Source organism: Misgurnus anguillicaudatus, chromosome 10, assembly GCF_027580225.2.
Source record: "Misgurnus anguillicaudatus chromosome 10, ASM2758022v2, whole genome shotgun sequence".
Classification (NCBI taxonomy): Eukaryota; Metazoa; Chordata; class Actinopteri; order Cypriniformes; family Cobitidae; genus Misgurnus; species Misgurnus anguillicaudatus.
The window spans coordinates 12,810,228-12,825,743 of record NC_073346.2 but is presented as its reverse complement, the minus strand read 5'-3'; the positions used below and the strand labels follow the sequence as shown (position 1 = coordinate 12,825,743).

At 39.2% G+C, this 15,516-nt stretch overlaps 1 protein-coding gene across 2 annotated transcripts in view; it reads right to left on the bottom strand.

The window, feature by feature from the left end:
* Positions 1 to 342: 342 nt before the first annotated feature.
* snrka (SNF related kinase a) overlaps positions 343 to 15,516 on the bottom strand; it is a 61,839-nt gene continuing 46,665 nt past the window's right edge. For both annotated transcript variants that reach the window (XM_055209769.2, XM_055209768.2), the window contains 3 exons: positions 12,257 to 12,469; positions 7,574 to 7,708; positions 343 to 4,064 (listed from right to left, as the gene is read on the bottom strand). In XM_055209769.2, the coding sequence (XP_055065744.1) occupies positions 2,744 to 4,064; positions 7,574 to 7,708; positions 12,257 to 12,469 (1,669 nt within the window). In that variant the 3' untranslated portion in view covers positions 343 to 2,743. The remainder of the gene's footprint in view (positions 4,065 to 7,573; positions 7,709 to 12,256; positions 12,470 to 15,516) is intronic.

Below are 15,516 nucleotides of genomic sequence, written 5' to 3'. Positions count from 1 at the left end.
TCAGACAGAAATTCACACAAACTAAAATACAATGCAAGTTTCAATCTATATAAACACCCACAATGTTCTAAACCTTCATTCTGCACTCTCAGAAATAAAGGTACACATGTTGTTACTTGGATGGTATACCTTTTAAAAAGGTCCTAATATGGACAATTTTGGTATAGATATGTACCTCTAAGTTACCAATTTAAGGTACCAATATGCACCTTTTAGGTACAAAAGTGTACGCCAGTGACAACGTTTGTACCTTCATGTACCTGTTCTTCTGAGAGTGTGTGCAAACAACATGCAATAACAATATAATACACACAAACACAGAAAATAAACGACCAGTCCAAGTTTAAAGACAACAGGTTTCACATTTAATTTTGGACATCACCATAGCTATATGTAACTTTTAATGACAAGTTTCATCAACAGAACATTTATTCATCGTGTTTTTTGATTTTCTTTTCGTCAGTACATGGTTTGGTCCTGCATCATCTCGAGGCGATTCTTCTCTGAATGGACGTGAATCAATAATGTCAAACGCACAACACATGCACATGTTGTTAAGCTGTTTACAATAGGGTAGGACAAAGTCAGAGATTGACATTATGCATATAGCACTGTTTTCTTTTCATCCTCTCCTGCTCCGTATTTGACACTCATATCTAATAAGGCTATAGTACAGCTATGAACAAGAAGTCCAACACTGCATTTCTAAGTATAGAGCACCATATTTACACCTATATTTACAGACTTTATTTTTTCAACATAAAGACATAACAAACAGAAATACTTAAAAGATCGTTTTCGGTCAAGTGAGTCGTTTGAAGGATGTACAGGTTTGAAATATAAAAACAAAACAGAAATGATATTTACATATAGCTGCAACTTATAGCTTATTGCAAATGCCCTTAAAATATATCTCACAACCAATCCTTTGACTTCCATTTATACCAGTTGACGATCATCTAGTGGCCAACACTTGAAGTCATGTTTCCTGAAAGAGTGGCCATTCACTGAATATAAGATTTTATTTATCTCTCTGTTATCAGGTGACAAACAGCCCCGTTTTATCCCACCAACCACATCCGACACAGCATTTTAAAACAGCAGTCCTTTCAAAAAAATAAACTTTTAAAAAATATATGTACATACTTATATAAACAGCCCATAAGGCCAGTCGGTTTAAAGACTGGTATATACAGTAACTCAAAGCTGAACAGTACAAGAACATTGGGAGTGTAACGGTCAAGATTGGAATCTGTAACCGGAAAACATTTTAGGATAAAATATACCGTTTCAATGTTTAGAAATAATGACACTAAAAGTGAAAGACTGTGACTCGAACTATTCGGTACTACACAGCTGATGTCTGCCGGTGTGATTTTACTTCGGCAGAAACAGACCTGTAAAATCTATCCCAATGCGATCTTACGGCAATTCGTACGTATTTTACGAGCTGGCTAATTCGTGCGACCACATTGCACATTTTAGTACGATTCGCTTTTCACCATGCCATTGCCACGGTTTAAATTTTTTTATAATTGTACGTCTTTTGTACGATTCACTCTGTATGAATTCGTACAAATTAGCAAACTCGTAAAATACGTACAATTCCTGTGAGATCAGGCTATCTACACTGTGATTTGTATGTTGTTCAGGGTATCTTAACTTGTGGGGTCGCACCATAGCGCAATTAAAATTGTATAATTCGTTCAAAATCTGAAAACATTTAGGTCTGGGATGCAAATTTGGCAACACAACATTACTCGGGTGGGCGTCTCACACAGGGGACTACAAAATTTCCCATCTTAAACTTGTATAAATTGCACTTAAATCTGAAAAATCGTTGCTTAAATTCACGCAAAATTAACGAAACTTGTGACGCAAATGAACTTTGTGAACGAGTGACGATAGAATTCAAACAAATTAAAACAAAGTACAAGTTTTCTGGATTATACAGTAACTCACTTTAGGAAATTTTCCTTTAAGAATTTCCCTTATTTAGTTATTGCAACTGATTGTCAGTAACTTCAAAAGTTTAATTTAGTTCAACTGAACAATTTTTAACAGTGAAATGAAAACAGTCAACAGCACTTTAAAAATAGTGAATAAAACAGACTGTGTGCAAAACAGTAATTCAATTTAAGACTAATCATGGAGCGCTATGACTTTAAAATAAAGCTTGGTTCTTTATTTCACTATTGCTTCTACATTACCATTCAAACTGTCCTTGATACTGCAATGACACTGGGGCGTAATTTCCAAAATCAGTCGTTACACCTTTATTTAGGTTGAACCATTTTAAGTGCTAGTTTTAAAATTTACCATGTTCTGCTCTGTCATACTTTTGGTCTTAATTTAAATATCTCACTTTATTAAATGTCGTTTATACATACAGTTTCCACAACTCTGGATTGGGCCATGTTAGAACCATGGAATTTACGTTAAGAGCATTTTAAGGTAATAAAATCGAAATGGAACAAAACAAATGACACACACACAAAAGAAAAGGCTAGCAGCGCGCACTTCATTAAAACCCAATAAGTCCAAGAGAAGAAACTTAATAAATAAGTTGTAAGAATGGTTAATTCTCACAACTAATCGTTAATTGATGTCATACAAGGCAGATTTAAAGGTCGGTTGGGATCAAGAGGTCATATACAGCTACCGGTGGAGAACTCAAGTCATCATTACGCTACAAACGTGGCAACAGGAACAATCGACTCGGAGACCCAGCTGCGAGACGCCGTCATATGACCTGACAGCAGCTGGCCTGGGCTGAGGCACAGAGAAGTCCATCCCTAGGGCTTCGCTGGATGTTCACGGAGATGGTTTTCTCACACAGAGGTAGCTGGAGAACATTGTTTTTCAGGTTATTCTCCTTGACCAAGCTGAGTTCATTCAGCATGACTGCCGTTTGGTCTGAATAACTCTCCGTTGCCCCAACACTACCGTTCAAGGCAGGGTTGATGACTTTGTCTAGACTACCGTTGGAACCGATGCACATCTTCCAGGAGGATTTCTCCTGGACTTTGACGCTGGACAGGCTCTGAGGATCAAGGATAAACCTTCCCCCTCCTCCTCCTGCTCCTCCAGAGCTGCGATGCTGAAATTGAGAGCTCAAGCACAAACTCATGAGCTTTAGACTCTCTATAAGTTCACCTGCAGTCCGAGCCGCACTGCGCGTCGAGCCGGATGAAGTATTGTTGTTGCTTCTGGAACAACTGGAAGGGCCTCCTTGTCCTTTTGTACCCCCGCCACCCCCTCCTGTTCCACCACTATTCCCTCCTCCACCTGGAGGACTTCCCTTGTCTGGTCCCGAGTTACCCTCTCCAGGTGGTTTACTCTGCCCTCCGCTGCTACCACCCCCATTGCCCCCAGAGTTTCCGGGTGGACCCTCACTACTGTCCCTGCGGTTCCAGCTGTAAGTAAACCCAGTCTCCTTGTCTAGACGCCTGCGGTGGCTCTCAGAGTCATCATCGCTCGTCTCCGAGCTGGAACAGCTCGATCCACGGCCCTGACTTTTGCGCCGGTGATAGCGCTTCTGGGCTGTGCCAGGAGATGCAATGTTCATCTTCAAACGGCTAAGCTTAGGTGGAAGACTCTCATCCATGTCGAAGTCATCATCTGACTCGCCTTCCTCCTCGAAGATCTGATTGAGCACCGGGGCACTTTTGCGAGACGTAAGCCGGTTGGTGATGGACAATGGCTTGCGTCGCAACACCACTTGGGTGGGTAACGGTGAAGGCTCCTGTTCTTCCTCTTCTTCCTCATCCTCTTCCACTCGAAAAAGGCAGGTCCGTTGCTTTCCTGAAGCGGATGCAAGTGGTGCTAAGAGCCCAACCTTGAGGGGGTTTGAGGGCAGAGGAACGGGCGAAGAACTACTGCTTGAGGATTCACTGGTATCCTCCCTACGGCCAAGTTCCAAAAGTCCTTTACTGCGGTGGCCATTTAGCAGGCTCTCAGCACTGCGAGCCGGAGACTGAGGACCCCCAGCGTGAGAGATAGAGGAAGAGGCTAAACTGTCTTCAATGTCCTGATGGATGTCGATTTTGGTCGGCCATGACTGCCTGCAAAACAGAAATGGACACATGACTTCAGAGATCAACTAAAGGACAGTGACAGTGTCTACATTAAACAGAGTGCAAGCTTTTAAAAGATTTAAAGCAGGATAATGGACAGCTAAGGAAGACATTACTAGATATAATTTTAAAGACAGAGGCTCTGGAAAGTGTCTTATAAAAATAACGCTAGCGTTCATGACAGTCCTTGACAAAAGCCAACTTGCTTGCTTGTGCCAAACACAAAACAAAGGAACATGGTGATTTACAAGATAATTCAGACATGATGCTCCAACTTGCTTTTAATGTATCTGCTTGTATCCTTAGCTTCCTGCTGTGGTACCATTTACACAACATGTCTGCCTTCTTGCAAGTTGCTATGGAAAGAAATAATCTGACAAGATGATACATGACGCTTTAGAGGCACAGTAATTCAGAACAAAAGACTTTCATCATAACCACACAGACACTCTATGAACTTCATGTTGATATGACGACCTAAACAGAACATGGCTTTATAATGCCCACATTAAAACAATAGAAATACAAATGTAGTAAATGTTCTTACACTATATTCGGACACATTTCCAATCTAGATTCTGATCAGAAACACCACAAAAGGAAATCTCTCAGCAAACATACATGAACAGGACAAATACTACACTTGTTTATGCATTTCTTACATTAGCACGACGCTTGATGCTATTTCTGGGATATGATGATAAATACGGGAGGGAGTTAGGCCAAGTCAAATATATAAAACTTTAGCTTTGTTTAGAAGTCTGAAGAGAAAGAATGGTAAACATTTCCACATCTGTTATGAGAATGAGAGAATTGATACTTTAATTTCCCATAAACATTGTTGTTAGTCCAAGGGTATGCTTACACAACAACAATGTACTAAAAACTAGGGATGCACCGAAAGGAAAATTCTTGGCCGATGCCGAACAAAATTAAACATTCAGCCGAATACCGAACAATAGGGGTGGGCAATATGGGAAAAATATAACAGCACAATTGTTCAAGGGAAAACCGCAATTTTATAATTTTAATCGCGGTTCTTTTTTATGTTGATGTTTGTTCTAAACTTTGTTTGCAATGGTGGATCGGCTACTTTTCTTCAATTATCCTGAATGTTTTAATGTAAGTAACTATAAATGTCGCAAATCAGTGCTGCCCTGATGGCCTGGTAGTGTAATAATTTGAATAAGAAATCATTTGCATTGCGTATGTGAAGAACACGGCCATCCGCCCGTAGCCGCGGTGAGTATGAAAAAAGGTATACACGGCCAACTCGCCTTTACGTAGCGCACTCCTCAGTTTGTCGCATATTTGCATTTGTTGCGTACTTTATGTGGGCACGATACAACGATATTTCAGAAAAAGTGGATTGTGGAGACATTTTAATCGTTCACGATCAAATATCGTCATATCTCACACCCCTACCAAACAATTTTATTTTTAATTTTCCTAATTATTTTGCCAATTTTCTCACCATTGCACAAATTACATTTTAAAAATGTCCTTTTTACTATATTTATTTCACATTATTTAACAACGTAACACTTTTTTACATTTTAGCCATCATTATAGGGCCTTTTAGACTTGGTCACGTGTCTCTAATCAGATAAAAATCTGACTTGTTAAAACTGTTGCATGTACATTCGACCACATAAATGAGTTTTGGCTAAACGGATATTAATCCGATCTTTTATCCCGCAAAAATGCAAATAACCTATTTCATTACAATGCCTAAAAACTTGTAGTGTTGGGCGTTTTTGCGTCTTTCTCAAACACTTTAAATGCTTACGTTTCTCACTCTGCGCTGGTTGCTATTTATTTGCGTAATCAAAGACCTCATTGTTCGATAAAATTTATCCTGTCGTTTCACTTGTTCAGCCGAACAGCCAAAATACGTTTTTTCATTACTTTCGGCCAAATAATTTCAGTTGCCGAACAATTGGTGCATTTGATTTTTTGCGTACAGACAACAATGTTCTTACGGCGATTCTCATTCAAAGAGATCCACAAAACAATGAATGTATTATGTTTGCCAAGCCAGTAGTTGGTGATGTCACACGATGTGTAAACATGTAATATACATGTGCACGTCACTGTTTTCACAAATTGTACACAGAGCCGATTTAGTTTTTTAAATGTGCATTTTAGGCACCCAAAACACAAATGTAACCAAATAAAAATTTTCCATTTTTATTTTAAAAAACAATATCATGTAAAACAGCCCCTAAATGTGAGAATTCTTATGGAACATTAACAAGATTTTGTCTTCCCCTTACCACAAAAATATATTTTATATCAATATCCTAGCAAAATGTATTAGTGATATTCATCACTAAATCATGGGAATAATTTACATTACAATTCTGAGTACATTCCATAGATTTTACACCTGTGCATTTTACCCTTTCATTGTGATTCTTACCTATACCCAGGAGGAAAATCTCTGGGAGACTCCATGTGCTTCTCCATTCAAGTTGATATTCTAGATTAGATTCCCAGAAAAGTGTTTGTTACCCTCTAATGATCCCATGAGTCACAAAATGCTTGACGGCAGAGGTCAGACATGTACAATGCCCACAGGAGCCTGGCAGGATCCTGCAGACTATTTCCTCCATTTCCCTCCCTTTGGCTTTCTCTCCTATTTCTCTTTTCCTCCACATCCCCTCATTTCTTCCCCCGCTGTTCTCAGAAAGCATCCATAGCCTGACTGCATTTCTGGGTCAGGCTGAACCGATGAGGCTTGTCTTTTAAACACATTTGTCACCCCATGCAGGGTTCAGAGGATGTCCTAGCTGTCCGCACATGGGACTGAGAAAAGACAGAGATTCAGCATAGCTGATCTCTCATAGCCTCTGACAGTGAGGGATTTATGAAAACCTATTCAACGATGACCAGCAACACTACTGGATTTGCGTTTTCTACATATGACTACGTATATTACTCAGAAAGGTTAATTAATCACAGGTTTATTTCTGTTTTTGTATGTTTAGGTTTTTGATGCTAAGTCACATTCCTTGGTGAATAAAACTACTGACTTCTAACATTTGCTGACATAACCTTTAGTTTGCAAAGGCCTCGTTTATCTATATTCTCCACTGTCTGACCTTTTACAAAGAATAAATCTGACCAGAACAAAAGGAACTAGACATGTCGAAGAATGACCATGACTAATTTTGAACTAAAACTAATATCTTACTGAAGATAAATGGTTTCAATTCCTGCCAAGAGTAATTCTTTAAAAAACTCCTCTCGGATTTTGCCTTTATCATCGCTAAAGACCCAAAAGTAGAGTTTTAACCAACTGGTTCAAACCGACCACTGTTACTTATCAGAGAACTGGCAAAGTGCTGTCCTTCAAGAATAAGTGTTGCATTTTGTCACCAGAACCGACACTAAGAAACCTAAGAGGAATTATCAATACAGAAGTATTCTTCTCCTTGAGACAAGAGATGAATACACAGCAAAGAAATAGTGAAGCCACAGTGGGCCAGAAGTACCTGAAGTGGGCCTTGATGTTACTGGGGCTGGATGAACGAGGTTGCACCTCTTTCTCCTGCTTTTCCCTCAGGATTCGTTCAGCCAGGAGGAAGTAAGTAGCAGTGATGTGGTTGTACTTGTTGGTCTCAAGGGCTCTGTAGAGAGAAAGAGAGTGAAGAAAATGGACAAGTGAGGAGAAGATGCAGACCGTCTGAGAGAAAAAAAACACAGTAGCAAACGTGTTGAATTAATCATACCTTGAGGAATTTTGATCTGCTACTAACACCCAGAGACTTATGTGGCTATAAGCTCAAACTAGAGATGGCAATCGTAAGGCTCTTCATTAACAATTTCATTAGTTATCTTTTAGAACAAATATAAACATATCACTAACAAATACTTAAAAGCAAACTACTTTTTGTATCTTTTGTAGTTGTAAGTCTACTTTATTTTATTTGTACGCAATAGGGGTGTAAATCGGACAGTTCATTGCGTTGCGATATAGTATCGATCATCTCCGCCAGCAATGCGGTATTTGCAGATACATCAAACATTTCTTCGATTTAATTACGATTCGATTAATTTATCGATACTTGATTCTTATGTGCCTAGTTAAGCAGTTACTTTTTTTATAACACCAATGCAACCAAAATAATGATTGTGTAATTAAGCTCTTATACCCAATTCCTTGGGACTCTGTCCCAATTTGGACATTTACAACAACAAACTAAAAAAGTACACTTAAAGAAAAATTAATAATGAGGTCAAAATTGTAACATAAAAGCAAGTTTATGATGGCAACAGTTAAAAGTCTTTAGTGTTTCAGCTGGTGCTTAGGGCTGGGTACCGAGCGTCGATACTTTTATGGTATCGAACGAAAAACTCAGAAAAAGCATCGTCACCGGATAGAAAGATTTTAAACAATACCCAGCCCTACTGGTGCTGGCAAAGGTTTTCAGCCAATCTGTTTGTCCAATACATTTTCCAAATACTAAATATTTCCAAACCCACAACTTTCGTCCGATTTTCGTCACAACGCCTCTTTCGCTGCGTTTACGTTGCGACAACCACTTTGTTGCTGCATTGCATACACTTGCTGACACTAGCACATAAAAATAAACAAAAATGCACGCTTTGTTGTAAATGGAAGTTACATTGAGAAATGAGAAAGCGAAGAGTGTCAAAAAAAGGTACCTCATATGATTGTTTTATGTGCGGCATTGATACATCGTATGGTTAGAAATTGAAATGATGCATCGATCCCATAGACAGTAAAGGAAATGGACACAGCAACCCCATTGGATTCAACGGAGACAAGTGAAGTCGATTAGAAGCACGCACTTCCTGGGTGTCGAGCGTACTGTGCAGACTCTAACTGAGCTTAATGACGTAGATGTCACGTGAGCAACCTGTCTAACAATTGTAAGTCTTTCAATAGCCGTGCCACGGGAAATCTGAATCACCCACCGAATCTTGCAGAGACGGCGAGCGTGAACAGGAGCAAATTTTGGTTAGTATTCTGATTAAAAATCTCCCTAGACTTTATGCCTTCATGTCCACCCGATTGCCTCATAGTCAGTAAAAGATTGCCTACGAGCTTCTCCTCCTGTCCATACGGTAATTTCTCTACTGTGCGACAGAGAGTCGCAGGTTATGACGCAATCGTTAGCCTATTTTTAAAAAAACTGCTTCTACTGGGCCATAACGTAAGATACATGGTAATGGAGCCTTTTATACATTTTCGTGTTTCCTTAGAAATAATTAATGGACAAACGGAGTCTTTAAACGCCTCAGTTATTCGCTGTCAAAGTGACGCCAAAATGAATGGGAGTCAATGGGATGCTAACAGCAGATGGGTGTTCGCTAAGCAATGGCGGCGTCTAGGGAAGCTTCAATAAAATATGAAACCCTGCCCCCCTGATCGATCCACATCGTTGTATTGTTACACTTCCATTACTCGAGCGTACCTACACAGTCAAATACACAGCCTTGCAAAGTATACTTAATTTGACTCATAAACAAAAGGACGGGGCTATCAGAGACTTGTTTCTGAGATTGTGGCGATTAGCAGTTAGCAACATGGCCGCAATTTCAACGATCCACACAGTTCTCGATGGACAAAATCAAGTCCTACTCTACATTTTTCCTAATTTTGTTTTACTTGGATTTATGCCATGGAATGGAAAATAAGTCTTGGTTTATAAAATTATCAAAATTAAGTAAGTTTATATTTAAAACAAGTATCTGCTTTAAACATTTTTGGTGGTTTCCTGGACAGGGCTAATCCTACATGTAGTCCCAGAATAAAATACATGTTTGAGCTGCTTTAATTTCAAAACACCTTGTACTGACATATCTTAACATATATCAGTGGTGTTGTTTCGTCTCAAGATGCACACCAGTCTAGTTTTTTTTAAACACTTAAATGTCCTAATATAACTAAGGCCTAGGTTCTGGAGTAATCTAAACCCTGTTTGGGAAACCGCCACCTAAGCGGCCGATCACACAGAACGCGTTTATGGCCTTTTTAAAATGGTTTTCTATGGGCATTGAGCGCACCTGTTTATTTGCACCAAACATCTCGCGTTTTGGCCGCCATCTCGCGAAAAGTGGCCAAAGTCATACGCGTTTTTTCAATGTCCAATCGAATGAGGGGAGAGAGGGGCCTTCCTTTGTGGTAACAAAAGTTTACCGTCGTTTGGAAGTTTATCTTTCGTACCCTGCTGGCAGATATTTTGTCTTGTTTTAAGCATGATCTCAGCAAGACTTAGGTCTGGTTTCACAGACAAGGCTTAGCTTAAGCCAGGACTAGGCCCCAGTTAAAATAAGATGTTTAAGCATCTTTTATAAGCATACCTTGGAAAAAGCCCTTACTGGTGTGCATCTTGAGGCAAATCAATGGCACTGGCACACTTTAACATCTGTCAGTTCAAGTTATATTCAGTTGAGACAGCTCAAACTTGTTTTAGTCTAGGACTAGCCTTACGCCTTGTCTGTGAAACCTGGGAGGGTTGATATCTTTCATAATCTTTTAGTCTGAGCATTTCATCAAATACAAAATCGCTCTCAGAGAGTGCATCGTGTTAATACTATAAATGAGAGCTCGCAGGCCATAAAATCATGCAGAAGCAATCTTTTGGCGAGGTGTGAATATACAGTTATGGCCTGTATTCAGGGTTCAGCTTTCTGAATGGAATAGACTATTTAGCATGAGCAGAGGACTTAGCCCCGTAAATCTGTATTTTGCTACAGTCACACTATTACAGTACACCGAAAGTCTCTTTGAGGGAGCCGACTTCCCACAGTGAGGTTTCCCAGCTGTCAGTAGAGTAATATCAAAGATAAAGAACAGAGACTGATGGCTGCTTTGAACCGTCACCCAGCATGCATCTCTCAGTGAGTCTGTACAGCAGAGTGTTCATTTCATGCTTCACTGGCGGTGGGATGAACTTTTTCAGCACTTATGAAAAATGGTACTTCTACTAACGTGAAAAAACTCAATCCTTTCTCGTGACAGTTTACAAAAGGCGACATAGAGGTTTGCTTCAAGTCAAATTCATCTGACATCATATGACAGACAGACAAGCTTTCTCACTATCTGAATCCTAGCAATGACAGAAACCGAACTGAAATTCTCAAATGCAGAGGCCATACTCGACATGCAATTGTAAGATATTGTTGCACCTCCGGTATTTAAAGGTTGGGTGTGTACATTTAAGCAGCATCTAGTGGTGAGATTGCAAATTGCAACCAACAGCTTAGCCCTCAATTTCAAAACACATATGGATGATTCTCGCGAAATTAGACTTATTAGGTGTCATGAAACATTTTGATAAAAAAGTAAATGCAAAGTAAGAATATCAAAAAAGAAATAATCAGTTACAAACATCTCTTCACGTACTATTTTGCACATGATTTCAAATATCATACAAACCAATTTTGTTGTTTTTTCCACATTTAAGGGGGAAATTTTCATTACCGCAACATTTCCATGACTGGATTTGGGTTCTTTGAAATGAAAATATTTATAATTAAAAAATCTAAAAAATAAAAAGCTTCAGTGCATGTTATACTATAAACATTTACAGTAAAGAAACGTGGTATTTGGTGACCATTGGTAAATGTAGAGACAATAATAAGGAATATAAATGTGTCCACGAAAAATGTTCTCATCCTCCGCAACAATTTAAATCATTGTTCAAGCACTCAAGGAACCAACATTTAAAAAAAAACTGTTGGAAGGGAAATAATTGACTGTGACACTCAAGATGGCTAGCAGGTAAGCAGTTCTTATTTTTCCTCTCCAGATAAAAGTTGAAATTTTGTCACAATTTAGTACCTAGACAACTTTTTAGTTCTCATTAACGAAACAGTTTGTAAATGCACATATTTAATGTAATATCATGTTGCGGTAATGATAATTTTTTATGACGATAATCTAAATAATTTTATAGGAAATGTGTTTTAAATCCTCTAAAAATAATGGTAATAGTAAGTTCAGACCTTAATCTTATATGTGCAAAAAAAATTGGCTTCAAGGGCTTTTTAAAAATTCTGATGCTGGACACGTATTTCGTGAGAATGAACACTGGATTTCGTGAGAATCACCCATATGGTAGCCACCACAACACAAACATGTCGTCGTCTTAGACAAAACTGTAGCAAAATGTCTAATAATGCAACGTGTGATGTTAATGTCTTACTCGATGATGGTTTCTCTATCTGCGATGTCGCCCAGCACCATGCGTTGAATGATGCTGTTGTGTTCTTCTTCCGACAGGTTCTTGTGAGACACCAATGGTGTGGTATACTTTGTGGCTGGAGACGGGTCTACACCTTGCAGCCACGCATGGCTCTCGATTTCATCCAGTGACGCTCGCCTCTTCGGATCCCTTTGAAGCATTCGGTTTATCAGGCTGTGAGAAACAGAAAGAAAAGATCAAGCATGAGAGACTAGACACTGTTTATGGTTTTTACACCCTGGAAACTTCCACATATTGATCTGAGATACTGCCCCATAAATCCGATCATTAAGTTAACACGTTTCATTAGCTTTATAACTCTCAATCCCAATGTGGCAAACGCTAAGGTAGGCATCTAACAGTATCTATACCCATAAGTCAGTGCACAACACAACGTGATGTCATGTTGGCTTCAATAATGCGAGTTATCTAATTTTGTCAAGTTGCGGCTTGCAGTGTCAAAAATAGCCAGACATGAACCATACATATAGGTTTGGAGCCAGATTTTGGATTCGGATAAGCTTAGATCTTTTTCCAACCAAGGCAGGTTTTTAATATCTTTCTCTAATGCTTCAGTATCGGCTCAACCTTTTGTGTCTCCACTATACCAAAAATTGTTTTGCACAACTGTTCATTTCTTTGATGGACAGTTTCTTTTCATAGCAAAGAGCTCAACATAAAGGCAGCGGCCTTGCTGTTATCAGCTGAAGAGAAGCCATTGAAGCTCATATTAGCTGAGAGAAAATGACTCAGGCTGCTGTTGCTGCGAGCAGACGCCGAGACAAAGTTCGAACGGAGCGCATCAGCATTCAGCGCACGTATCCGGCGAAATTGCAGCCCAGCCACCATGAAAGAGCAGAAGAGATTCGGCAAGCTTACAGCAGGAGTCTGAAAATCATCACCACTGAGATGCCAAACCAACCAGTGTGCTCCAGCCATTATCTGAGAGCAAGAAATTTGTTAAGGCGGAGAGAGAATAAATAGATACGAGGCAAGAAAGATAAAAAGCCTCTCTGCATCCGCTTGAATACACTGCTAGACTCCTATCAACAGACAGTATATCTGAAATGTCTATTGCAGTGCCAAAAATGGAATCAGGAACAGGACTGAACTGATGAGATTAAAGCCACAATTTCTCGCCGTCACAATTTGATAGGAGAAGAGACAGCATGCTGTCAATGATGACGCTTTCTCTCCAGGGTTTCGGAGATAACCACAGTCATCGGCCATGCTGGCAACAACAGCTGTCATTACAGTAACGTAATAAGAGTGTAATTACCAAAGGCTGTGGGATGAAGCAATGAGGCCCAGATGTAACATTTCAATGACAACTAGCAAAGCCTAAAAAAAATCTAATATGCAATTTGTTTGACATCGCAAAGGACGAATATTCCTTCATTCAAGATGAAGATGCAGATAATTCAGACTTACAAATGTGTCAATGCAATGGACACGCACAAAGTTGCCATTTTTTACTGTGTTTTCAAAGCGTTGATTGTGCAGCTTTGCGCACATTGTCCGGATTGAGGAAGCTGTCCTTAGTAAACGCCAAACAAAGGGGATCTGACTATGGGATGGACATAACAGCATCTCGATGGCATGGCGACTCTACTAACGCAACTCTTTCTCTTCTCAGTGGAAGCACAACAAGGTCACACCCTTTTTGGAATAGTCCTGTAGGCGGATAGGGCCGTGTATTGCCAACAATTTCCCGATACGATACGTATCCCGATACGATACATATCCCGATACGATGCACATCACGATACAAGACTATTTTGAATTACATTTTTTGTTCAGAATTTAGTAACATTATTATTATTATTATCTGTTTATTGTACATTGAATAAGCAGTGTTGTAACAGTTGTGTTTTTGCCATTCATTTATTAGCTTTTGGGGTAACACAGAAATGCTTAAAATCCCAGAGTTAGTACTTATGTTTTTTTAAAGCAGTTTAATAAAGATTGTACCTTACTCTAGGCCAGTAATTCTTAAAGTGTGGTCCGCGGACCACCAGTGGTCCACCAAACCCCCCCAGTGGTCCGCCAAAAGATGACCTAAACTAGGCAAGTGTTTATAGTCACTTATTTAAATAGTAATATCAGTTCTTGCCATTTTGGTTTAATAACATAAAAATGGATCAGTGGCTAAACCAAAGAGGAGTCAAAAGAAGGATCAAGCGTCAATTGAAAGCGGCTACAATCCACAGATCTATTAGTTTTGTAATGTACTAGTTTTTGCTTCATGTGTAAAATCCCTGTAATTTCAGTGATTTTGGACATTAAGGGGAACATTTTTTTTAGCATTTTATTGTTACCATAGTGACAACCATAGACTTCATATACCCACCACCACAGTTTTAAACTTATGGCTCTTTGGAATGACATTAAGTGGGACCTAGGCTGTTACAGTATGTTTAATTGCACTTTTTTTTCACATGTGCAGTTTGTAAGCTGCGACTCATTTCACATTTACTTTTTCAAATGAAATAAAATTCATATAATAATTTCTGAACATAGTTTTTGACTTGGAACAGTTGCATATTAAACTTAAATTTAGCTTATCCTTCCCATGTTGTTGTTTTTGGGGGCATGTTAAAGTGGGATTCTGTTAGGTGGTCCCCAGAAAAAAATTGGAAGATAAAGTGGTCCTTGGGCTGAAAAAGTTTGAGAAACACTGCTCTAGGCAATGCATTATATTTGTCTCTCACTAAATTATTCTATATCTATGAATATATCTATAAACATGCAGTCAGAGTTAATACTATTTAGTAGAAATCAGATTATTAAAGTAGCTCTGTATCTCTTCTGTAGACGTACACTTTTCACATGCAAATCTGTCGTATTTCTTCTCAATTGCGTTAGTACTGTTTTATAAGAGAGTGGCTAATAAAGCCCTTTGCAGTAGTATAGGCTAAGATATCTGCGCTTTCATACTGAACTCATTGATTTTAAATACGTGAGAGAGAGAGAGAGAGAGAAAGAGAGAGAGAGAGAGAGAGAGACACGTGCGCCAGCGAGACAGACACGCAAAGTTAAAGTATACCCCGCTACCTTTAACTCTACCTACTCCGCGGGACACATGCGTCCTTTCCATATGCATCACGGATCAACAGCGATTCGTCACGTTACTTTTAAAAGTGCATCCGAATCGATACGGAAGGTGCTGTATCGATATTTTGAACACAGAACTATAGGCGGACGTTAGTCAATAATTCTGA